The 26,519-nt window shown below is 47.0% G+C and overlaps 1 protein-coding gene across 12 annotated transcripts in view; it reads right to left on the minus strand.

Moving 5' to 3' along the window:
- Positions 1-26,519, minus strand: part of Trappc9 (trafficking protein particle complex subunit 9) — a 477,026-nt gene that overhangs the window by 327,842 nt on the left and 122,665 nt on the right. For all 12 annotated transcript variants that reach the window (XM_063263588.1, XM_063263579.1, NM_001034156.2 and 9 more), the window contains one exon: positions 16,282-16,434. In XM_063263588.1, the coding sequence (XP_063119658.1) occupies positions 16,282-16,434 (153 nt within the window). The remainder of the gene's footprint in view (positions 1-16,281; positions 16,435-26,519) is intronic.

Below are 26,519 nucleotides of genomic sequence, written 5' to 3' on the forward strand. Positions count from 1 at the left end.
TTGGCCTCCCATCTGTGGGCACCCCTCTCTGCTGTCTTCCAGACTGGCATCATGGCCGCTGCAGAGTGGGTTTGCCTCTCTGCTACGGCTTGAGTCAGGACTTCTCACTGCCACAGTCAGTGCACAAAGCAAGCATGTGTGGCCCTACCCTGAGGCCATGTGATCTTCTCACTCTTCTTCCTCATGTCCCTGCTCCTTACATCTAGTGTGCCACACCCTCGTATTTAATGCCTGTAGTGCACACAGGGCTCCTCTGTGCTCTAGTTGCCTGGGGTCTTTGAAATGTCAGCCCTGCTCCCACTGTTATTTAATTGACATCAGGGTTACTGAAGGCTCGAGGAGTGACTGCAGTGCTCTGCACTGTTTGTGAAGTTAACCATTAGTATAGACAGCCTTCTTCTGGTACAGATACCCTTCCCTCTGCTGTAGACAGCCTTCCCTCTGCTGTAGACAGCCTTCCCTCTGGTGCAGTCAGCCTTCCCTCTGCTGTAGACAGCCTTCCCTCTGCTGTAGACAGCCTCCCCTCAGGTGCAGTCAGCCTTCCCTCTGCTGTAGACAGCCTTCCCTCTGGTGTAGACAGCCTCCCCTCAGGTGCAGTCAGCCTTCCCTCTGGTGCAATCAGCCTTCCCTCTGGTGTAGTCAGCCTTCCCTCTGGTGTAGACAGCCTTCCTCTGGTGTAGACAGCCTTCCTCTGGTGTGGACAGCCTTCCCTCTGGTGTAGACAGCCTTCCTCTGGTGTAGACAGCCTTCCTCTGGTGTAGACAGCCTTCCTCTGGTGTGGACAGCCTTCCCTCTGGTGTAGACAGCCTTCTTCTGGTGTAGTCAGCCTTCCCTCTGATGTAGACAGCCTTCCTCTGGTGTAGTCAACCTTCCCTCTGGTGTAGACAGCCTTCCTCTGGTGTGGACAGCCTTCCCTCTGGTGTAGACAGCCTTCTTCTGGTGTAGTCAGCCTTCCCTCTGGTGTAGTCAGCCTTCTTCTGGTGTAGACAGCCACCCTCTGGTGTAGACAGCCTTCCGCTGTCTACTTGAAAAGTTCCTACTCATCCTCTGACCAAGTGTTCCAAAAGCTTTGGGCAGACCCCGTTGCTTTTCAGTGCCTGTGATATTGGGCTTGGAGTCCTTCAGGGCCGCCCTCACCTGATAACTCTTTTAGAGCTGGCTGGGTGTTTCCCACCCTTTGTGCTTTCACAGAAATTCCAGAATCACTTTCCTGGGTAAATCTTTAAGGTCATCTGTTAGAATTTCCATCCAAACTTTCAAACCAATAGATGAATTTTGGAAACACAAGACTTTCTTATGCTATTTAGTCTTCCTATCTATGAGTATGGTATATCTCTATAAGATGTTTGTCTTGTTTAATAGTTTCCCAGCAACATATAATAATCACCTCTGGGAAGGTCTTTTGGTATTTTACAGATTCATTCCTAAAAGACTCATTTTGTGGTAAATGGTGCATAATTTCTTTAAAAAATGAAAGTCTGCTAAATTGCATACAGTAATGAGCACTGGTATCTTGAATCTTGGTCATGGGATGTGACTATTAGGAGGTGGGACTTTGTTGGAATAGGTGTGGCCTTATTGGAGGAAGTGTGTCACTGTTGGGATGGGCTTTGAGAGCCTCATCCTGGCTGCCTGTGGAAGACAGAGCCACTTCCTGGCAGCCTTCAGATCAAGATATAGAACTCTCAACTCCTCCAGCACCAGGTCTACCTGCACACTGCCATGTTTCCCACCATGATGATCATGGACTGAACCTCTGAAACTGTAAGTTGGCCCCAATTAAATATTTTCCTTAATAAGAGGTGTCTTGGTCATGGTGTCTCTTCAGTCAATAGATACCCCCACTAAGACAAGCACTAACGTTAAGTTACAGCTTGATGGGCTACTACGTTTTGGTTCACAGAAGGGCACCCTACACCCAGACCACAGCACGGTAATTCCCAGCATTCTCTGCTTCCTCTTCCAATCCTGTTGCTGTTGGCAGCTCTCTACCAAGATACACAACTGTGTCTGCTACCACGGAGCATAAGTCTCACTTGTTACAGGATACTAACTAAATACAGTCTCTATTCTCTGCTGTCTTTTTAGTCCTCTTTGACTTAAAAATCACATGAAGATATTCTTTTAGACTTCTGGAACCAGACATCTCAAATCAGTGTCCATGGCCCTCCTTCGTCTCAGCATGGCAATTGAGGCCCATGCCAATGCTCATGTGTTTGCTTGCTATAGGGCGTGCTGCTGTGTCAAAATGGTAGTGTAGCTATTCTGCTTCTTGTGAACGTTTGGGTTGTTCTCAGTGGCACTGCTGTAGATGCTCTGTCTGCGTTTGGACAAAGATGGTAGATTTATAGCCAAGTTCTCTCCCCTTCTCCCTGCTCCTCCTCCTTGTAACACTTTTGGTTCTGGAACCAGTACCCAGGGGTTTAGGAATGCTAAACACCTGGTCAACTGTCACCTGCCACCTGCTTACAATGTGTGCTTAAGTTCTTTGCTCTTCTAATGTTGCCTTTTCATGATCAGATCTCCCTTACCCCCAAAAAACAGGTTTTCTCTGTGTAGCCCTGGCTGTCCTGGAAATAGTCCTGTAGACCAGGCTAGCTTTGAACTCACAGAGATCTGTCTGCCTCTGCCTCCTGAGTGCTGGAATTAAAGGTCTGTGCCACTATGCCCAGCCTAGAATTACTTAATTTTGTTATTATTTGGTTTTCTGTTTGTTTGATTGGTTGGTTGGTTGGTTGGTTGGTTGGTTGGTTGGTTGGTTGGTTAGGGGTTGTTTGTTTGTTTGCTTGTCTTATTTTGTTCAATTTGGTTTGGTTAATGCTACTATTTGTCTAGGAAATCTTTGCCTACATATGGGTCATGGAAATGCTGTCCTCTGGAAACTGGTGCTTTACTTTTTACACTTAGGGTTATGGCTCCTGTGAGCTAGCCTCCCCTCTCTCCCCTCTCCATCACAAGTACAGTCCCCTTTCTTCCTCTCTTTTAGCTACAGTCCCTTCTTCCCCTCTCCCGCATAACTACAGTCTCCTCTTCCTTGACTCACACCCTGATACTTATTGTCTGCTTAATGTATCCTCACCAAGGGCTATGCTTTCGTCCTGGCAGCCTGGTGTCTGGTGCCAAGGAGCTCTGGCCTACTGGCCTGTTCTGTGTGATGCAGAAAGGCAGCTGCTAGCTATACATAGCTATGGGCACTTCAACAGTATACGGTGCACTGAAGCGTCTAAAGGATTGACTATTGATTTCACTTGATTTTAATTACTTTAAATTCAAGTGAATTTCTCCAGTGGCTACTATGTTGCATAGCACAAGTCGAGTGGGAGAGACAAGGCAATTTCACATAAATTAAAAAATATCACTTTGTTAAACATGAGCCATAAAAATGTATGGTGTTGAGTACATGGAAAGAGGCTGACTGAATTTAAAGGGCACTAGAAGGATTTTCACCAGAAGCTATGCTGGGCCAGGGTTCGGAGCATGAAGAAGACTTTAGCAGATAGAGCCTGGAGAATGAGGATGAGAAAGGAGGCTCTTTGAGTGTGTGCAAAACTTCTGGGCAAAGAAGAGCCCTCACCTCAGGAATGTCAGCATTTTCCGAAAGGGTGTGTATATGCAGGCATGTGCGTGTGCGAATACATGTGTATGTGTGTGTGCATGCATGCATGGGGGTAGAAGAAGAAGGGAAGAGGTGAGGGAAAGAGAAAGGGGGAGGAAAGAGACTTGAAGTTAGTTCTGAAGAGGCCTGGGCCATCAGTATAAAAGCTAATTTGTGGGGAGGAAAGATTTTGTATGACAGTCAGGGGAGCTTTTGCTTTTCATAATTTTTAAGATCAACGCTCTGCCTTGGAGCTTCAAGCCTTGAGCCTTGCTGACTGCTTAAATGAAGGCACAATGCATGAATTCTGGTGCATAGATACAAGCCCACTGTGTGGAGTATCACTGCCTTTAGTTTGTCCTCTGAGTTACTGCCTTCTAGAGGACAAGTGTGGTGGGGAGGGACTGGAACATGCCCATCTATTCTTATAAACAAGGTATTTCCACTTTAACCTCAAACTGACAGTTCTCTGGTTTTGTTTCCCAAATTTTTAAATCTCAACATAACCTATGCTAATTCAACCACCTCTTGTGAGAAGTGACATTTGCTTGTTTATGTTTCTCTTCCAGTAGAGGAGCACATGTAAATAACATATAAAAGAGAAAAGAATCAGGGGGCTGGAGAGATGGCTCAAAGACTGGCTGCTCTTCTGGGGGCCTAGGTTTGATTCCCAGCACTTCCACAGCGGCTCACAGCAGTCCCAGGGGATCTGACACCTTCTCAGTTTGTTACATAACCAGCACACACGTGGCACACAGACTTACAGGAAAAACACAAACATCTTCTTAAAGATAAAAAGTCTGATCTGAGGATGAGGATCAAATTAGCACCATCAGGACAACTGCTATGGCAGCAGCAACACTGTTTGTCCAGGGTCAGAAGACAGGGAATGGGCCTTCACTAGTTTTCCTTCTAGAAAATCTACTCAGACATATCTGGGACCTGCACCCAAACCTCATGTATGTCTCTCAATCCTTTTGGACTTGATGTAGTGGCCCTGCCCTCTCCCACCTCTTCCTCCAAGTATCTCAAGGGGTGATCTGGATATAGTGGGAGATGTCACTGCTGCCTGAAACACTCAGGAGATGAGAGGAGTTCCGGTCACCTTAAGAGGAAGCCTGGTTGTCCCAGTTCTTCTCTCCTGTCCCCAAAATCCACAGACCTCACGTGACGCTTCCATGTCCAGCTTCTACAGTGACTTTCCAAGAAAGCTCCATGGGCTGCAGGCCTCTGTGGCTGACACTGCCACACCTCCTCACTGCCCAGACTGGCCTCCATTGAACCCATTTCCACTCAGACCCTGTTCAAGGGTCTTTATCTGGCAAGTAAAACCCAGTATCCCAACCCAACACAGCCCTTGAACCTCAGCTGGGTTCATGAAGTTGTGATTCCCCCTCCCATCTACCCCCAACTCCTGACATCACAGTGGTGAGCAGGCACTGAGTACATCCAGGCCCAGCCCTGTGCTGAATCCTGAGAAGAGACACCCTAAAGGAAGGCAGTGTTGACAAAGTGAAACAGCACCCGGGGATGTCACAGTGACTCACAGAAAATACCGCCTCTGCCACTACAGCTCACTAAGGACAGAACCCACAGGAGCTTGACAGAGGGTGGCTAATGCTGGGCCCAAAGGGCAGAGGGATGAGCATGAATGCAGATCCACCACTGGAGACAGAATCAGGTGCACAGCAGCACCTCAGAAACCTGCAATGGGGAATGGGAGGACCAGTAAGAGGGGAACAGGAAGAAAGGAGGTGTGAGCCCAGACTGCACTGGACCTTGCTTTGGAGAAGAGTCTACACGATTAGAAGAGGAATTTGAGAAGGGAAGGCTAGAGATGGACAGAAGAGTTGCTGGGAGCCTGTAACAGTTTGAACAAGAGATGAGCAGCATGCCACCCTATACCTAGGGGAAGCGCGAGGCTGCCGGGGAGAAACAACAGACACATCCACCTGCCGAGACCAACAGGCAGAAGATGAAAGTGAGTGTCTTGTGGAAAGCAGAAGACCATCTGCGAATGGCCTCCTTCAGCCTTCAAAAGAGAGAATCGGCTGAGAGGGAGGGGGCTCAAAGCAGAAGACGCAGTGAGAACACCCAGGCCAGTGTGCAGTTCTCAAGGAGTAAGCCGGTGTGCACCAGTGGGGCGCCCCGTTGTGACCTAGCACACAGTCCCCCAAGATATCACAGGTCAGAGGCCAGGAATGCTCTGTGCCAAAGTCATGTCACTGGCCCCTTCTCAAAAGGCACCAGCGGCACTTCCTGAGCATAACGCTCACTGCTCTTTCACCCCCACACCAGGCCTGGGAAGACGACCCCGTTATGGGCAGGATCATTGCTCCACTTAAAAGAGAAAGCAAGTTGTCTCGCTGCCTAGACAGTAATGCCTACCCTGGTTCACCTCTGTACCCATCTAGAAACAGTTTTGTTTGCTCTCTGGGGGAGGGAGGCAGAGCCAGACAAACACCTCTGTGTACAGAGCCGCCGCACTGCCTCACGACGCCTCGGACAGATTGTCCACCTTTCTGGGGCCCGACTTCCTGTTCTATAAAACAAGCTGTCGAGACGAGATGCCATCTCTAGCCCGCTCCCTGGTCCGTGAGGCTGAAGAGTCCCTCCTTCCCACCCTGAGTCTGAAATGCCATGTTTAATTATCGGGTCCAACAGACACTGTCGGTGGGGAAGGCTGACATTTCTTTTATAAAACCAAGAGCCAGAAAGCACAGAGAAAGGGGAAATAGAATTAAATAATTAATTGGGAAGGAACCAAAAGCAGAGACGTGTCCACTGTGCTGTCAGGCCCAGCAACTCCAAAGGGCTGTTTCCACCCACAGCATCATTCCCAATAAAATCAAACGGTAATGTATCGATCCCTCTGAGAGCGCCTTGCTCACCAGCGTGCCCTTCAAACAGAGGGAGACATGAGGCAGCGTGCTTGATGTTCACTATATCTTATGGAAAACTCCAGTGTAGAAATGACTTTTCAATCAGATCAGACGTGGAAGACTGCTAGGCCAAAGTATTATGACAGATGTGTCTACCTTGTTTCTTCTTTTAAAGATATTTTATTATGAACTGCCACACTAAGGAAGAAAACGCCATGAAATAAATGTGTGGAATCTGATGCAAACATTCAGCACCAAGAACAGAATCCCCTCACCCCCACCCCACCCCACCCCTCTCTCTGCTTTTTTCTGATTAAAAATATGTAAGATCATCCCAGCTAGCAGACAGGCTTGTTTTGCCTCATGACCATGTGAGCTATAATCTCCTCCTTCCCCAAGATCACTGTCCCTGACAGTGGACCCCTGTCTGTCTGTCTGTCTGTCTTCATAATCCCTACTGCGTAAGCAAGAGCCACAGACACTGTAGTGTAGTTGTGCTGTTTATCCTCAGACCTGGCATTTCATTATCTTTCATTTAAAGTCCTTTCATCCTTGTCTCCTTATAGGGGAGTGTAGTGTGTGTGTGTGTGTGTGTGTGTGTGTGTGTGTGTGTGTGTGTGTATGTGTGTGTGTGTATGTGTGTGTGTATGTGTGTATAAAACATATTACCATCCCTAACATTCTTAAAAATGTTTTAGTGAAAAGCAGAAAAAGATGACTTATGTAATAAGGCCACGTGGGGAAAAAAAAGAAGGGCTCCTGAGTCCCCCACAAATCCATCTTCGGGGCACTAACACGGAATTCAGATTTAAACACAGGATGATAAATATGCATGACTAAGCATATTTAATCAAGACTCGGACCTGTCTATCACTCATTTGCTTGTTTGGACGCAGGTTTGTCTCACTGTCTGGCCCTGGCTGGACTGAAACGTACTGTAAAGCAGACCCGTATGCCTCTGCCTCCTATGCCCGGTTTTCGTTGTAATTGCTCTTAAGAGGCCAGTTCTGTGGTGTCAAGTGTTCACAACATGGTATCACCATCATCATCTTCCCTGTCCACTGTTCACAACAGAGTGTTGCCATGACTACCTTCCCTGTCCACTGTTCCCAACAGGGTGTCTCCATGACTACCTTCCCTGACCACAGTTTCATCATCCCTCTTGACAATGCACGTGAGGAAATCTGCTCACATAACAGCAGGGTCTCCAGGAGCCTGGACTACATGCTACATTCCAGTGGTGTATTTTATGGTGTTCCTGTCCTCAGTCCTGTCAGAAGTCAGAAGTGGAGAACTCATCCTCATCAGCCTTGGGGTGTGTGACCTAGAGACAATGCTACCTCACAGGAGTGCTGTGCTCTGATAGCAGGGGAAGCACACTCTGTGGTTACGTCTTACTTTGTCTCCACTGAGTCAGCTCCTAAGAACTGCAGAAATGAGCTTTCCGCCCCATTTTCAAAGGGTATCTGGGGTACTTCTACCAGGAGAAAGCCATCTCACCAGCTGTCGGGTTCTCCAGAGACAGAAAGGAGAGGAAGGGAGAATAAGTATCACTAATTAATTATCACCTTCAAAATAACATTCTCTGGTGGTGAGCAGCTCCTTCCTGGAGCATTAGAACGTGCTCTCCGAAACACAGGTATGAGGCTGCTGACTTCTGAGTTCCAGGATGTCTCTTTAGGACAGTCTCTGGTTCCACATCAGTGTGGGTCCCCTTTGTTTACTTCCTTACTCTAGGTTTCTAGATGTTCCTAAGACTCTGGATCCACTTCCTGTTCCAGACTGTTCTGAGCAGGAAGGATGCTAAACACCAAGCCTTGTGCATAAGCATAACCCGTGCTATGGAGCCAGTCTGATGCTAGGCTGAGCACAGGGCTGGGAGGTAGGTGAGAGATAAGAGATTAACTTTTTGTTAATAGCTCATGAATTCTTATTGATACTTTTAATTCAAACTGTAGGCTATAAGCCTGTTATGTTCGTATACTCATACCCATGGAGATAAAGACATGAGCGGATGGGGATGGCTCAGGGGATAAAGTGCTTGCAACGCAAGCATAAAACTCAGAGTTTGGATCCCAGGAAACCAATAAAGCCATGAGCATGGCAGTATGCTGATGATCATAGCACAGAGGAGGACAGATGGAATTCCAGAACAATCTGGCTAGACAGACAGCCAAAACGGTAAGTTGCGGGTTCAATGAGAAACACTATCTTATTATATAATAAATGGCAATCAAGGAAGGTACCTCACATCAATCTTAGGCCTCAACATAGACACACATATGTGCCCCACACACAACATCACACACACACACACACACACACACACACACACACACACACAGAATCATGGGCTAGAGGAAGGGCTCTGTCAGTAGAGTGCTTACTATACAATTATTAGTATCTGACTTTAATCCCTAAAACTCATGTAAAAAGCCAAATCAAGTATCTTACATTTCTGTCATGTTAACACAAGCCAAAGTCACCTGGGACGATGACACCTCAATTGAAAACATGCCCCCATTAGACTGACCTGTAGACAAGCTTGAGGGGCATTTTCTTGATTGATGCATTATGGAGAGGGCTCAGCTCTCTCTTGCTATACCATCCTTGGGCCATGGTTCTGGAGGGTATGAGAAAGCAAGCTGGAGCCAGTAGGAAGCATCCCTCCATGGTCTCTGCTTCAGCACCTGCCTCTAGGTTTCTGTCTTAGGTTCCTGTCTTGAGTTCCTGCCCTGACTTCCATTGATGATGGTCAGTATTCTGGGAGGTAAAATAAACCCTTTCCTCTCCAAGATTTTCTGGGGCTTTTTTTTTTTTTTTTTTTTTTTGGTGGGGATTGTTTTTGTTTCATTTGTCTGTTGGTTGGTTGGTTGGTTGGTTGGTTGGTTGGTTGGTTGGTTTTGTTTTAATTAAGTGTATGGGTATTTTGCCTGTTTGTATGTTTTTGTAACACATCCATACCTAGTGCCTGTAGAAGAGGGCATCACATCCCCTAGAGTTACTGATGGTAGTAGTGAGCCACCATGTGGTGCTGGGAATTGAACCGAGGTCCACTGAAGGAGCAGCTAGTGCTTGTAACTGCTGAGCCTAAGTCTCTCTAGCCTAAGTTGGTTTTGATCAGAGTTTTATTATAGGAATAGAAACAGTATGTGCAAATGGTAAGATCTAGTCTCAAAAAAATAAAAGCAAATGTGGATGACACCTCAGAAATAATACCCAAGACTATCCTCTGGCCTTCACATGAGCAGATACACACATGCACCCTCACATATACAAACATGACAAAAAAGTTAATCATTATTTTACTTCACAATAATATACACTTAAAAATTATTGATCCCAGTGTTAACTTTAATGATCTAATTGCTGATATCAGCTTACAAAGTACTTGGACAAACAATGCCCTCCCCTCACTGCTTTTTAAACCAGCATAGTGTGTGCATAGTGTTGGAGCCATGCCCATGACATAGGACGTGTACACTCTCCCTTCTAACACCCCCTGGGTCCTGGCGCTTGGTGCTCAGAGTCTTTGTGCCATATCTCTCTAGCTGTCTTGCCAGCCCTCCAAATCTTAAGAAAACATTGCGAGCAGAATGCTTACTTTCCTGTATCTTGGCAATTGGTCTTGGCTCTCAATTGCTGAGATTGGAGACTCTGGACCTGAAAACCCTGAAGATTTCATTACATGAGAATCTAAAAACAGGCTGTTCTGTTGGGTTTGGGCAGATTCTGCCCCTGTCAAAAACTCCAGTGATAATCAGATCTCCACTATTTCATAAATCACTTAGCATTTTGGCCTGAAGTCTAGTAATTGTGTTAGAGTGTCTCGGGCTCCCTGGGTTCAGTGTTCTCACGCATACAGTGTACTGCTCAATAAAGATGTCAAGGATTCGCTTCACTTTAGGAAGTTTTCCTGCAATCTGGTGAAGCGGCTTTGGCCTTCCACTCTTGCGTCTCATGGAGATCCATGAGGATGCACGCACAGGTGAGGCATGCGCACCTGTGCTGAGTCTTCCTTGTCTTCTCTCAGTTCCCCTTCTCATACTTTGTTAGTTTTCCTCCTCTTTCTTCTGAGTCCCCATCACTCACTCACCCAAGACCAAAGACTGTGCTTGAGTTCTGAGTTCCCTCCTATATTCCTGCCATCCCAATGCTGAGATTCTTTTCTAACTTGGAATTATGTTTCTCTACAACTTGAATTGTGTCTTGGTGTCTTCTGACTAATTTGAAAAGACTTTACAAATCTTCTTCACTGTGTGCCCCAGTGCATTGCAAGATGCACTGGCATGTTCTGCTCCCCGGGATTTCTCTGTCACATTGCATAGGACTTGACCTTGATCCTTCCCAATGGCCATCTTGACTGAGCTGGTTGACAGGGACCATTAGGAGAGATGGCTCCCAGCTGCCCTGACTCGGAGAAGCATAAACATTTTTTTCTATGCTCTGTGCTGTACTGGCAATGGGAGTTCACATTCTACATGGTGACCACACACATGTAGCTATGACTTCCTGTGCCTTCTTTATGCCGCTCCATATCAACTCCGACAGCGTGTACTTAGTTAGGCTCTCATTCTTGTTCTAGAAGAACTTTGCACTCATACGCTCCTGGAGTACACAATAGCCCTGTACAGAACGTGTTCCAGTTGCTCTTCTATATCTGACCAAATAAATGGCCTCAGGCTATTCAGGGACAGCCGATCTGTCACCATCAGCCACCAAATTCCTGTTTCCTCTCATGTGATGCTGAGGCCTCTCGGCTGTTATTGGTTTTGATGGACTTGCTCATGCTTTGGAGTCTCCAAGGGACCCTGATGTTTGCTTTGGCTACACATTTAACCCAAGGGTACTTGGTTCCCCGGTATTTGTTTGGTCTCCTTTATCAGACAACATAAAGACACACAACAACTACGACGGCTATCACCATCCACTCATTCCATTGTAAGCATACCATTCCAAGAAATCAGAAGTTCCTGGTTGTTGTAAAGCACTTTCTGGTTGAAAGATTGATTTCTCCTACCCTGGAGGAAGATAAATGCTGGCCTGGAATCCACAGACTCAGGAGGCCACTGGCTCTGAGCATTCACTTTAAAAATCAAAACATAACTGATCAAAGCAGTACTCTGCGGCAGCAACTTCTCCTCCCTGGTTTTGTTTTTTTCGTTTGGGGTTGTTTGTTTGTTTAAACATCAAACCTACAGAAAAGCTACAAGACGGAAATGAAGAACCATAGACCCTTCACCAAAAGCACTAGTGTTCAATAATCTGATGCGTTTCTATATTCATATTCACACCATCTTTTCTGCCCTGAACCATATCGAAGTGTAAGCATAACTACCTCTCCCTGTAGTAGTGTTGCATGTGCTCCTAGGACGCGGCTCATTCTCTGTTGCTTCATTGTCACTGGCACAGCACCATTGCCTAATACGTGTACACATCCAATCTTCCCACTGTCTCAGAAGTAGGATCCAATGAAGAACTGCACAAAGCCTTCAACTACTGCATTTCTTCAACCTCCACTGACAAAGAACAGTTTTCCTGTTTCCTTTTGCAAAACTCAGGAATTGTAGTAAAACTTACTTATAGAACTGTTGGAAAGTTTAAACAGGAACAGATGCGATGGCACAGGCCTATAGCCACAGTAACTTGGGTAGCTGAGGCAGGGGAGTCATAAAGTCAAGCAGGCCTGCCTAGGCAACTTAGTGAGGCCCTATCTCAAAAATTTGAAAGGGAACTTTTTTCAATGACTAGGGATATATTCCTCAATGAGGCAACTCTTATCTAACACACACAAGGCCCTACTATATTCAATCCCAAGTAGCTCTGCCCCCCAAAAAAACAAATGAATAACAGCAGTGATCACAAAGTGAGAGGCCCAGCCTTAACACACAGATCTATCTGATCGCGTTCAAGAGCTATGCCTCTTCCCATCTGTCTGTAGCCCATGCCAAATCCACTATCCCAACTGTGCAACATCTATATTGCTGGAGGCTCACAAAGCTGCATCTGATTTCAGTAGCCATAGCTAACGCAAGCTCACGCCTGAGAAAGAAACAGTCCAGTTCCGAGATTCTGAGACAGTCGAGTAAGGAGCCCCAGGGACTCCTCATCCAGCTCCCTTGGGCAACAAATAAGTCTCTGCCACAAACTCACAGTTGTCTCCAAACAAAGGCTGAATGACATCCAGGTAACTTCTCAGAACTCAACAGAGTGCTGTAGGTCCCACTTGCTTGCTCTATGATTGCTGGGTAACCAGCCTGAGCAGCCACTGACAGGTATCAGCAAAGATGTGCACTCATTAATAACCATGTTGCTACATCTAACTGACCAAGTATTAAGTCAGCCCACATTTATAAACCCCTAGGAAACCATAATTCTGGTGCTAATTCAATTCTATTTTACGAGCTCAAAGCAGTTTTCCCAAATGATAAATCCCAACCTACCTTAGCCTATGGTAAACAGGAATGGTTTTTGGAACAAGTAAATTCAGGAAACCAGCAAAACACAAGGTGTTTCCACCAAGAGGCCTTTCTCCTCCTAAGAGGTGACCTGACACCAGTGGACAGTGGCAGAGGGCCACTCCAGTGCCTTACTGTGAGTCTCTCACACAAACCTCAGGTAGAAGACATTGCCTGGCTAGATTCTAAGGACCACGTTTGAGAAAACATATCAGGGATCTGAATGGAGTCTCAGGACTAAGTAATATTCATTCTGTTGAATTCCTCCCCTTTGGAGGGGGAAAAGTTGACTATAAAAAACCCTCTGTCTACAGACCGAAAAACTCAGTGGGGTGAGGCAAGTTACAGACAAAAAAAGAAAAGGCCTGTCCGTCAGATTTGACTTATGTAGTTGTACAGACTGGTTTTGTGTGTCAACTTGACACAAGCTGGAGTTATCACAGAGAAAGGAGCCTCCCTTGAGGAAATGCCTCCATGAGACCCAGCTATAAGGCATTTTCTCAATTCATGATGGGGGGGGGGGGATCAGCCCATTGTGGGTGGTGCTGTCCCTGGGATGGTGGTCTTGGGTTCTATAAGAAAGCAAACTGAGCAAGCCAGGGGAAGCAAGTCACTGAGTAACATCCCTCCATGGCCTCTGCATCAGCTCCTGCTTCCTGACTTGCTTGAGTTCCAGTCCTGACTTCCTTTGGTGATGAACAGCCATGTGGAAGTGTGAGCTGAATAAACCCTTTCCTCCCCAACCTGCTTCTTGGTCATGATGCCTGTGCAGGAGTAGAAACACTGACTAAGACAATAGTGGTTCTAGGAATCAAGCCCATGGCTCTGTGACCTCTCACAAGCACTCTGCACTGAGCTACCCCCAGCCCAAAGCAGGTTCTCCTGTTCCCCTACATGGTATCTGATGTTTGCATGTCCTTATACGTTAAATCTACTGGGCTTTTTCCATTTCTAGCATATCCAATGTTTATTTTCCTGCTATCCCTAATAATATAAGGAGACTGTTACAGAGCTTCAGAGCTGGAATTTCAACCCTAGGGGTCAAACTTCAGAAAGGGAATGATAGACTCAACACCCTGCCAAAGTCCTTACTGCTTACTGTGAAACTATAGAACTTGGGGTCCTAGTGGAAGCAGTGGCCTCACAGCATGAGGTACACAGCATCATCTCCAGTGGGAGAGGACACATCAAGAAGATAAAAGTCTGAAGTCCAGGAAGAAAACCCTCACCAGGAACCAAATCTTCTGGAACCTTGACGTGAACTTCCCAGCCCCCGACTATAAAACACGTCTATGGTGAATGCTGTCTATGGTATTTTGTTAAGGTGACTTGAGCCAAGACAGAATAACAAGGTGAATTTTTATAGAGCATCTGTTTCAACAAAACCACGAGGTAGCTAATTTCTATATTCTTCACACATGGACTTGAGATTACCAACAATTCCTTAAAGATGTCTTTTGGGGAACTGCCTTCCTTCACAAGAATGAACACAAGTAGAACATGGAACCCCACAATGAGGGGAGGGATGGGAGAAAAAGATATGTCATCCACACATGCACCCTTGACCCCTTCACAGCCAAGATGCAGGGCTGAAGATGCCAAGGCCTTTGTTCCTATTCCAAAGCAGAGAGACAGAAGAAGACTGGGTGACAGACAGGGTAAGGAGTGAGAAGAGTGGGGACTGTCTCTGCCTAGGTAGATGCAGTGAGGTAGGCCTTGCTGCAAGAAGATGCCGGCCTACAAGGGGAATACAATGCAGGTCGTGCAAAGCTAGGAGCAGGGCCACTGGGTAAGCCAGTATAGCTGCAGAGGCCCTGAGGAAGCAGGCTGAATAGGTAGTCATGGACCGAGGTCAGGAGGCTGGAGACTACTCACAGAAGGCAAGATATGAAGGTAATTTCCCATGACAGAAGAATAAAACCCTTAACTCATCTTCTGCTTGCTCTCATCCAGCACAAGAGCATTAATATGCAGAGATGCTGGACGAGACTGACCTCAAAACAGAGGCCCAGGGCTGAGGAGATGGCTCTGTGGGTGAGAGTCCTGCCGTGTAAGCATGACAACCTGAGTCCCAATCCTACATCAAAGCTTTTAGTTCTAGCACTGAAGGCAGAGGCAGGTGGATTCCAGAGCCTCACTGACTAGCCAAGCTAATAGAACAACATTCAGCTCTAATGAGAGAATCTTTCTCAGGAGACCAAGGCACAGAGCGAAAGAGGAGGTCACCTGAAGTCCTGCTCTGGTCTTGCATGGGCATGTGCATATGTTTGTATGTACACATTAGTGTGCACAGATATGCACATGTGCACATGTACAGCATACACAGAGGGGTGAAAAGTTCATTTCCAGAGAGACAGAGACACAAGACATCTGAACTCTAGGCCACTGTACCTACTACCACCCTGTGGGCTTTGGGGCTCATGTCTCTGATTTCACCTACAGGGTCCTCCAACTAAAGCAAGCTGTGCCCGAGTTATGTTCCTCCTCTGCGGGGTCCCAACCACTCATTCCTGTAAGAGACACTGAGAATGCTTACAGTTCCAATTCCTCACACGTTAGAAGCTGCAGACACAGACTTCAGGCAGCCATCCAAGTTCTGGGGACAGGGTCCACCGTCTCTAGTAACAATCATGTTGTAGACTGAATATCTGTGCCTTCTTCCAAAGTTCCCATGCTGAAGCCCTACTTCCCAAAGCAACTGTATTAACGGCGTTGTCTGAGCAGGTGGTGGTGGGCAAACAATGTCATAAGGCCAGGGCCCTCTTCCAGGGGAGCAGCCTTTGTATAAAGAAGGAAGGAACACGAGAGAGATACTCTCTCTACTATGTGGGGTCACAACCAGAAAATGGCTATCTGTGGACCCGGAAGAGCCCAAAACCCTGACCTCAGGCCTCAGGTCCAATAAGGAGTAAGTGGCTGGTGTAAGCCACATCATCCAGGTTCTTTATGACAGTAGCCTAAGCAGATTCATACACCCAACCAGGCCCCCAATGTCTGGATCCAGGCTTCCTAATGGAGTAAGGAATCTACCGTGCCTAGTCAGTCTGAGCTCATTCTGTGAGAAATTCCCACAGTCCCAGACTGCTAGACAAACCACAGGCTCTGAGGGAACACTTTATCACAGCAGCTGCGGTTACACTGAAAACTGGCAATTCCACACATTACAGCTGACCTCCCTGCAAAGGATAACAAAACACTCAAGAGTGGGGGGATTAAGACCCCATTTAGCTGAAATACACTCTCATTATTACTTCAGATACACACAGTAACTAACAGCGTGGCCACGAGTCCAGGCAGCTGGAGCTAAGGACTGGCAAGCAAATGACTGACGTGAAGGCAGGCTCACCATCACTCAGATCCTGAAGGAGGTTCTCCTGGCAAGAGAAGTCCAGCTTTGCCTTGATGTTGATGGTGAAAGTAGCCACCTTCCCGGGCTGCAGAGGGAACTGGGCCAGCGTTTCTTCCAGTTTCCAGCTCAAGAAGTCGCCGTACAACTTCTCTGCAATGAGAACACAGAAGTGAGGAGGATGGGCTCCTGGTGGCCTGAGGCTTACCTACCCCCCACCCCCCGGGAGAAACAAAGGCAAATGAAAAGCTGGCATTGCATGGTGGGTGGTCAAAGGCCAGCCTTCCAGAATCAGGAGACCATGAGGTGCTGCAAAGCTACATGATACCCTATCTCAGAGGAGGGAGGGAGAGGGGGAGGAGGGAGGGAGGGAGCAGATAGACAAGAAGAAATCTCAGAGCAATACCTGAGGCGAGGACAATGCCTTCTTCACTATACTACAGCCTCTCCCTTACCTGAGATACGAACCGAACCAGCATAACAACTGAAGCTCGGAGAATCCCCTTGGAGAACCTCATAGAAGATATATAGATATAGATATAGAGATAGAGATAGAGATAGAGATAGAGATAGATGATATAGATATAGATAGATATAGATATAGATGATATAGATAGATATAGATATAGATAACTCGAAGAAAGAAAGTGGAACAAAAATCAATACTCAATCAAGCATGTGAGTTCTGGGATCACAGCCCTGAACTTGAACCCAACACTGGTCCGCTCAGCTCTTTGAATGAGTAGTCACACATCCTCTGTCACTCCCAAGAGAGCTTGTCAGTAGATGGGGCCAGGGATGGATTTTGTGAAGTAAAATGGGGCTATGTAACATCTCAGTACAACAGCCTAGAACCTGGGAAGCGATTAGGTGTGGGACACAAAAGCAGTTTCAAGCCACGACACTAACTCAGTTAATGAACTATCAGCATACAGAAATGGACCACCGTGGCTCTGGGGACACAGAGATAAGGAAGATGTGGCCTCTGCTCCGGAAAGGATAAGAGCTTGATGGGGGGCAGGGTTGGACGGAAACAGATGGGCTCCTAAAACTGCTCCAGATGAGAAGCCAGCTTCCTCTCCATATGAAGCTTCCTGAAGAAATCCTGCTCCTTTTGCACAGCGAACGGGTTTGATAACTGTCTGCTGCATTAATCAATTACCTAGAGCTAAGATAAAACTCACTATCCTTGTAGAGCCCCAGATTTGCAAAAGAGAACCAGTTCTCTCAACCACCTGTCCTCTCAATCAAGATGTATAACTAATGGGGCAGAGGGAATGGCTCATAAAACTATAAACATGGGACTTTTGTCTGCTTGGGTGGCTTTTTGTTTCTTAAAGGGGCTTCCTCTGAGACCACAGTTGTATTTAAATGAACTCTGAAGGTTCCAGGGCTTCCACACCTTGGCTGGGCACTGTCTGTGGACACGGCAGCCTGTGAGAGCTGGGCAGGTGTATCCATGAACAGGAGACCATAGACCATGTGACCGAATCCACAGGGTTCCTGTCTAAATAGGTCCCCACCAACTTGCACTCAACAGAAATGGGGATAGCCAGGCTCCACAAGGCAGCTGCATCATAGACCTCTCCCCATGTTCACTTGTTGACTCTTACACAAAGCCCGTGAAATGGTGCCAACTTCAGCCTTAAGTGGTGGGCTTGTTTCCTCATTTTCAGTTGGCAGAGACACAACACACCAAGCATGCAAGCGACCTTCAAGAAACGTAACATAAAGGCTTCTTCAGCCCTAAATTCTGCACCCGCCCCCATCTCATTTCCTTCCAGTCTGCAGCCCCAGTGAGCCAAGCACACACTGTGTGTGAGGCACGTCACCCTGTCTAGAGATCAGCTTATATCGCAGACTTCTCCGGCACAACCCCAGAATTTGCTATTCAAATGCCAAACTAGACAAAACAACAGTGCCATCCTGTCCATGTGCAAGTGGACACCAGGCTGAATGTCTTTCAGTCATTCGTGAGTTTTGACATCTTCCGAACAAGCACAGCTGCAGGTCCATTCTCGTGGTCAGTCACACGGAGCTAAAACAACACAGGGTCTTCAGGCAGAGCTCAGCGAACACATGCCTGACTCCCACACTGAACTGTGAGCTCCTGAGGACAGGGCCCATGTATTATTCATATGCCAGCACAACGACTACATATAACGTAAATAAATATCTGACTGTTGGAGAATAAAATCAAACGAGGTAAGTATAAGCTGCCAGGTATGGTGGGAGCAGCATGTCCAGTCCTTCTGGAAGGGGATGAAAAAGTCCTCAGCAAAAGGTAATGAGCGCTGTACCCGGGAACGAAGGCGAGAGCTGTGGATCAAGAAAGGCATCAGGGGTCAGCAAGATTCTAAGCGCATGGATGTGTTCACAGACAGGCAAGTGGAGGCCTAAGTCAAACTCACATGGGGTCCCCCATGACCAGCATGAGCCAAGGTGGTGTCATGCTGCTTGACACAGGTTTGTGGAGGAGCTGGGTGAGAAGAGGAACTGGTGGGCAGAGAACAGACAGGTACCCAGCAGAGGCAACAGAAAGGCAAGAGTGAGATTTCCCTATGGCTTCTGGCCTGGCCTCTGCTTTTGTAGACAGGCTGTGCCTGCTCACAGTCCAGTGTGCTGTCACACTGTGAGCTCCCTGGGGACCCCGACTTGCTGCCAAGCTGCTCCCTGACACACAATGTCTAAAAGACAGTGGGTACCACATAGAGACCATATGTGAGGCAGAAAACAAAAATGAGAACAGCTGAGTGCTGGGCTGAGAGATGCTCAGGAAAGTGGCAAACAAAGTGGTGTTTCATTAAGAAAACAGTGACGGTGGCAACAGCGGCCTGCAGGGAGCACTCCTGTTTCCTGAGCACTTGACAGTGTCAGGGCTGTGCACAGCTAGGGGCTGTGCCTGCTGCCTATGTGTCACCACAAGCAGAACCATCTCAAACGTGAGCGAAGGCTGCCACCAAAGCGAGGAACGTGGTGCAGTGTACCAGCCCCTAAATGGCAAGGCCACTTGAAACCCAAGCAGGTGAAACTCTGCAGGCTGTAATGTCGACTAAGGCTAGTCTGACCTTGGGGGCTTCCGGCTTGTCCACACTGAGCCACAGTGGCCTGCTGTCAGCAACACACCTACCGGCAAGAAGCAAACGTGCTGCCCCCCCCCCCCACTTCCCATGACACGAGACTCTCTGACGACACAAGGCAGAAACCGGTCTACAATATTGATTTTTAAAACCTCACCCTGCAAGGCCATAATGTTAAAAACAGTAGTTACTGTAAAAATAGCATAACAACTCAAAAACAGGCTGGGCCCAAAAGACAGGAAATCAGTGGGGTGACTGACGTCTGTATGGCGCTGCAGCCAGCTCATTACTGGACTCCTGGGTCCTGGGACTGTTCTGGCCCCAGGTTCCATGTGGACAGGGACAGGGGTCGTCGGGGGAGGGCTGCCCACTCCACTCCCTGGTGGAGGAGCTGTTCTTCTCTACTTCCCGCTGCTCCAGTTTCAAGGCTCCTCAGGGTCCTATGCACCCAGAAGTATTCAATTTCACCATTCTAGAAATTATTTTCTAAGGACAAAGAGGAAGGACCGCCATCTTGGGAAAAAGCTCGAACCAGAAAACCTTCGTCTGCCTTCTTCAAGTGTGGCACTCACGATGGTTTTTTTTTTTAAGTCAGTTTGACAAACCCTTGCATGGGTTACTAGACCTGGCAGACCACGAGCTAACTTCACACATTCTAGGCCAGCATAGCAGTGGTCACTATTTGCCTGGGAGGCTACTCTCAAGATGTGGGCATCTGCTCTGGAAGCTTGAAAAGAGGGTGCACCCAGAGGAGATCGCTAAGCTGCCTTGCTGAACGCAGCAGGACAAGTCAGTCAAGAGTGAGGAGGGTCAACAACAGTGGGGAGAGTGCATAGGCTGGGCTGTCACCCACACGCTCCAACAGGGGATCTTATGGGGACAGCGAAACATCGGCAACTGCCCATGCCCCACACAACTGAGGGCCAGCAACAGAGGTCCGTGAGAAGTCCTGCGTGCAGCTCAGCCCTTCCTGACCAAGCATGTGGCCTAGGTGAGAGCTGTCTCACTGCACCACTGACTTCTGTATTACGTTCTGCAGATTACAGAGGGACACTTTCAAGTAATGAGCAAACCCATGTGTAAGGAACGGCTGAATGGTGCCAAATGAAAGTACTTCTAAGACACAGTTCGGGGTGATTCAGAGTGAAAAGAAGGCTCCGTGGCCACAGCAATGAAGTAGTTGAACGGCCCAGGCGTCAGAGATGACATTGATTTCATGCTCCGTGAGTGGGCCTCTCTGGTGTTTTTCTCTCTTCCCTGCATTGCTGGCTGCAGAATGGAATGACCAAAGGGGTTTTTCAAAATCCAGCGGGGTGGTCTGCACTTTAGGAACAACGCATGATGGAAATCAGTAACACAGTCTGTGCCCCTTGCTGCTCCCCACGGTAACGTCGTCTGGAATGGCAGTCACAATCCCAATGCTGGGGCTTCGCTCAGTGTCACCAGGGAAGCCAGGGACTTATGCTGCTTTAAACCTTTGCCTTCTGAGAAGCGCCTTACTGGAAGAACCCTACACCACGCATACAAAGCAAGGGACGCACAGCCTCTCACCCAAGGCCCAACAGAGACTTCACTTCCTGTCAACACATTCGACCGGCGGCATGCATGTGTACTGCAGCCATTGGCATGACAGCGTGTGATTTTTATATTTTTAAAAAGCAATCTGTTGTATGTAGTTTGTTTTTTTTTTTTTTTTCATTTCTTTTGTGGAGGTCAATTTTTAAACTCACATAGGCAAGTGTCCTTGAACTGGCAAACTAAAGAATGTCAGCGGTCACCGGGGCGGCACAGCCGAGCAGTCCAAGCTCCGTGACGAGAGCGTGGAAGGGACGGTCCAGCTCTGCTTTGTCTAGAAGTGCCATCAGTTTGTAGCTGTGGAGTTTACTGTCACAGGAATTATACACCGATGATTAATTAGCATAAATCAACAGATCAGGGCTTCAAAGCTTGGAAAGGGTGAAGTTAAGTATAAGCACATTTGGCTTAAGTAGAGGTGAACCAATAATTTTATTAACTTTTGACTGTTTGAAATATCACAGGAGACTAGGCTACCTCCCTATTTATGATGAGAAGCATTAGCTGTAATATCAGGAGACGGCATGCAGCCAGCAGAGGTGTTTTTGTTAATGTTAAAAAGTAGGTATTTGCAGAATCGGGCTTCTGGGGTTTCGATTTTAGCCAAGAGTCTAGGTGATAAACGCGGATCATCCCTGAATTTAAACTAAATTCTGTCTTTTAACTGTCTTAGTAACTACTTCTGAATTACAAGCATATGTTGCTTGACACAATTTGATACACTATCTATGCTCTGCATCCCAGAGCAGATATGTTAAGATAATGTTGAACATTAATAGGTATTTTCACATATTTCACTTGGATGCTTACACACCTACATGGGAACTAAAAACTGGCCTCTACTTTTAAATAATTTGTTATAAAACTTGGCAATAAAAAATAAATAATGGGCTGGCGAGACAGCTCAGTGGTTAAGAGCACTGACTGCTCTTCCAGAGGTCCTGAGTTCAAAGCCAGCAACCACACGATGGCTCACCACCTGATCTGTGATAGGATCTGATGCCCTCTTCTGGTGTGTCTGAAGACAGCTACAGTGTGCTTGTAAATAAATAAATAAATAAATAAATAAATAAATAAATAAATAAATAAAATATGCTGTCTGAAAAAAAACTAAATTCAAAGAATGAAGAAACTGTTCTGGGAAGATGACTCCATGAGTAAAACATGTGCCACAAAGCATGTAGACCTCTGTCTAAGTATGCAGAACCCACGTAAAGCCAGGCACCAGTAGCGTGTGTGCATATAACACTGGTATTCCTGCAGAGCAGGGGGAGACAGACACAGAGGTGGGAGGCAGGCACAGGAGAAGCCTTAGAAGCTCACAGGCCAGCTAGCACAGTGTACACAACAGCAGACAATGAAAGAGCAGAGGAAGATTAGGACCAACACTTGAGGTTGTCCTCTGACCTCCACACCTGCGTGCCCACATGAACACAGACCCATACACACATATACCATAAATACATACATATGCACACTATACGTGCACAAAAATAAGACTTTTTTAATAAAAAAAAAAAACAGAACCTGTAGATAAGTTCAGTGGTCAAGAGCACTTGTTGATTTGCAGAGGGTGAGGGTTTGACTATAGGCACCAGTGTGAGGCTGCTTACAACTGCCTAGGACCCTAGCTCCAGGGTACCTGGTCCTCCCTTCTGGCCTCCATAGGTACCAACACACTACACATTCATCCACACACTTGCAGGTACACACACACACACACACACACACACAAATAAATTTTGAAATGAAAAGGAACAAAGGGGACTAGGATGTGTATTCATGTGTTGTGTTCGCACCTGCTTTGTTTTGCTGTGTTCTGTAGTTTGTGATGCCAGGGATCAAACCCAAGGGACCATGGAGCCACAACCTTGGGTCTACATCAAACTTGTGTCTATGTATATTCTGAGCATTCTTACACTGTCTACAGGAAAATAAGTACATTTTTCCCTGGTTTTGTCTTCATCGTAATGAATTCAGTGGTACTTTAAGCAAAGGCCATAAAACCTTTCACAGCCTAGAAAGATTCTGTGACAAGTGAGCCGGGATCAGAGGAGAATACCAAGAAGGGAGATAACCCTTGTCTTCAAACAGGGTGGCTACACTACATCTGCATGGTAGGACCCCGTGAACGAGGACCCATTAAAGCCCAAAAGGCAGTCTAGGCCACACACCACTGACCCTCATCACACACTCAGAAGCAAAAGGCCTTTTTTATGGGGCTTGTGGACAGGAGAGTCAAGAGGACAAAGAAAGCACAAAAGGCTAATGAGTGGAGGCAATGGGCGTGGCTAGAAGGGACCACAGGCAGAGACAGTAGGTGTAAATGGGCTTCCCATTACCTTCCAGGCATCAGAGACAGACAAAAGCAAACCAAGGACCTGAAGGCCTGCTCCTGCAAGTGCTAGGCACCAGGTAAGCAAGTGGGGTCCTACAAAGACAAAGGGTATGCAGAGGATGGCAAACAGGAGTGCAAGTGGAGTATGCTCCCTATGGCCTGCTTCCTGAGGGTTTCCAGGGTCCTGCCAGCATGACTCATGGACCCCAGGATAGCCCACCCCACATGTTCACAATTGCTGTCACTGCACGACAGCTCTCCTGTATTGAAGCCACAGCAGAGAAAGGCCCAATCCTTACCCTGACCTGAAAGGCCTCTGTGGTGGCCCTGAACATGAGAAGTCACCCATCTGCTACTGGGAGCTAGGGGACCAGGAATGGCTATTGCTACTCCTAAGGAAGAGAACAAAGCTACCTCAAAGCAAGGAATGGAGCCTGGGAACCCAGAGAAGGCAGAACTTCACAGTTGGACATTAAAGATGCAGGATGCACTAGACTTGCAATAAAGACAGCACGCCTGCAGAAACAGAGCCTTCTTATTAGGCATGGCTGCGGCTCAGCCCCCCAGCACCGCTCCACCAACTCCTGGCTCCCGGCTATCGCCAGTTCCTCATCTCCTCACGTCAGGCAGGCGGGTCATCTGTTGATGCTGAAAGCTTTTCCGCACTGCAGAATGCAAGCCGCAGGGATCGTTCCCTCTGTATATTTTGAAAGCAGATGGCCTGTTTTCATTAATTTAATTCTACATGTAAATGTACTGCTGCTTGGGACAGTAATTAAAAAATGAATGATGGCTTTAATCTTTCCGTTGTAACTGCTTTGCTTCGGAAATGGTTACACGATGCCTGGCATTACACGTCTACATGTCTTCCTCCCTTGTGATGAGGTAAGGCTAGCAGAGCTGAGACTAGCGCCTGGAAAAGCATCCGCATGTATATGGAGCTCTGAAATGAAACTCACTCTATTCTGGCTTTGAAAATTAAAAGACAAGTGTCAGAGAGGGGGCACATCAGTCAAGAGCACCGGCCGCTCCTTCACAGGATCTGAGTTCTGTTTCTAGCCCCTATACGTATGCTTACAACCATCCACAATTCCAGTTCCAGACAATGGGGGAAGAGCATTAGGGTTAGGGTTAGGGTTAGGCTTAGGGCACCAGGCATACTCGTGGTACACAGATATGCATGCAATATCCAATCCCACAAAATAAAATAATAATAATAATAATAATAATAATAATAATAATAATAGTAATACCTAGTCATTGTTTTTGTTTGTTTTTACTTTGGGGGGAGGTGGTTGATTGGTTGGTTTGGGGTTTTATTTTTTGTTTGTTTGGTTTGGGGTTTTTTGGGGGGAGTTATTTATATATTATTTCGTTTTACATCCAACCACTGCCCCCATTCCCAGTCACCCCCTCCCACAATCTCTCCCTCACCCCCTCCCCTTCACCTCTGAGAGGGGGATCCCCCCCCCAAGTATTCCCTACCCCTCCCTGGCACATCAAGTTTCTGTGGGGCTAGGCAAATCCTTTCCCACTCAGGCCAGACAAGGCAGCCCAGAGAGAAGTAAATCCCATAGTAAATAGCTTTGGGACAGCACCCGCTCCTGCTGTTCAGGACCTACACAAAACCGAGCAGCACATCTGCTACATCGTATGTCCAGCCCGTGTGTGCTCTTTGGTGCTTCAGTCTCTGAGAGTCCCAAGTTGGTTGACTCGGTGGGTCTTCCTATGGAGTTTCTACCAACATTGAGGCCCTCAGTCCTTCCAACTCTTTCATAAGGATCCCCGAGCTCTATCTACTGTTTGGCTGTGGGTCTCTACACTGTTTCTGAGACACTCGTAACCCAGCTGGAGACAGAGAGTCAGCCAAGAGTACTCTCAAACAACAGGGGAAGACCTAACACCCCAATAGTGGGAAGGTTTTCAGTGGGATGCTGATTGGGCTGGAACCCAAAACATGCAGTAACTGAACAAAGGAGGTGGAGATAGGGTAGAGAAAGCAAAGGAGGTGGAGGTAGGACAGAGAAGATGGCTGACTGAGTCCAGGAGAGGAATGTCTGATCCAGCAGCTTAAAGGGTTAAGTGTAATGTCCTTAACAGGGGAGTGTAGGTTTGGGGTGTGGCTCTGCGTTTGCTGTTTATTTTTGGATGCTTTTGAGACAAGGTCTCATTACATAGCTCTGGCTATTTGGAACTCACTGTGTAGACAAGGCTGGCCTAGAAATCACAGAGAGCCACCTGCCTCTGCCTCCCAACTGCTGGAATTAAAGACGTGCAGCACCATGGCCAGCTGGGATTATATTCTTAGTGGCAGCCAATACTTCCTTTGAAAGAGAAAGACACACAAGGGCTATGCTTCAGAAAGAACACGGGATCTGAGTAAAAATAGTCACATGATTATCACCTGGGTTTATTTTAGGAAAGAAAAAAATATTTTCCAGTTTCAAATTGGGAAGACAAGGTAGATTACAGGCGATGTAAAAGGTTTCACCATAGAAGACCCTATTCCTAAAGACATCTCATACCTGAGTCATATAATATAAGGAAATCTACCTGGTACTGACCCGGAAGCTTTATCCCTGCTGGGTAACTTTCATGATGAAAGATGTTGTGTACACTACTGGGGGAGAAAAGAGATCATCACTCTGACCCAGTTATGAATCTTATAAGCTACATTAACAGTAGGCCTTAGTAAGACACGCCCATTAGTGCAACACTGGCATCAATGTCATGGGAGCAACCAAATACTTTATGATTGGGTTTAAGACCTGTTCCACAAGAGAAAACCCATGCCTGTCACCACTGTCAGGGTCAAGAACCTGTGGCTAGACAGCGCCATAGGGAGAACTTAATACTATTATTCTGCTAAATGGACATAATGTTAAACAAGCTCCTAATGGCTTATTGTTACACTTATAGATCAATGCACCTCTCAATCCTCCACAGAGAAGCTTTTATAGCAGTACTGACTAACACAAAGACCACACCCCGTGGAGGTAGAGAGAATAAGAGGCTTCGGAGTACTAAGCCCTGAATGGGACATCTATATCACACTCCCTTCCTGGAAAGCTCAGAGATCAGTGGGGAAGAGGAGGTGGAAAGATTCTAAGAACCAGAGGTGGACCGTGATTACAAGAAAACTGTTTTCTGCACGTAGGAACTCACAGTGATTGTGACAGCATGCACAAGACCTATGAAAGTCCAAACAAAATCCCAGCATGGAGAGAGCAGGTGGACATGAAGTC

Source organism: Rattus norvegicus, chromosome 7 (assembly GCF_036323735.1).
Source record: "Rattus norvegicus strain BN/NHsdMcwi chromosome 7, GRCr8, whole genome shotgun sequence".
Taxonomy (NCBI): Eukaryota; Metazoa; Chordata; class Mammalia; order Rodentia; family Muridae; genus Rattus; species Rattus norvegicus.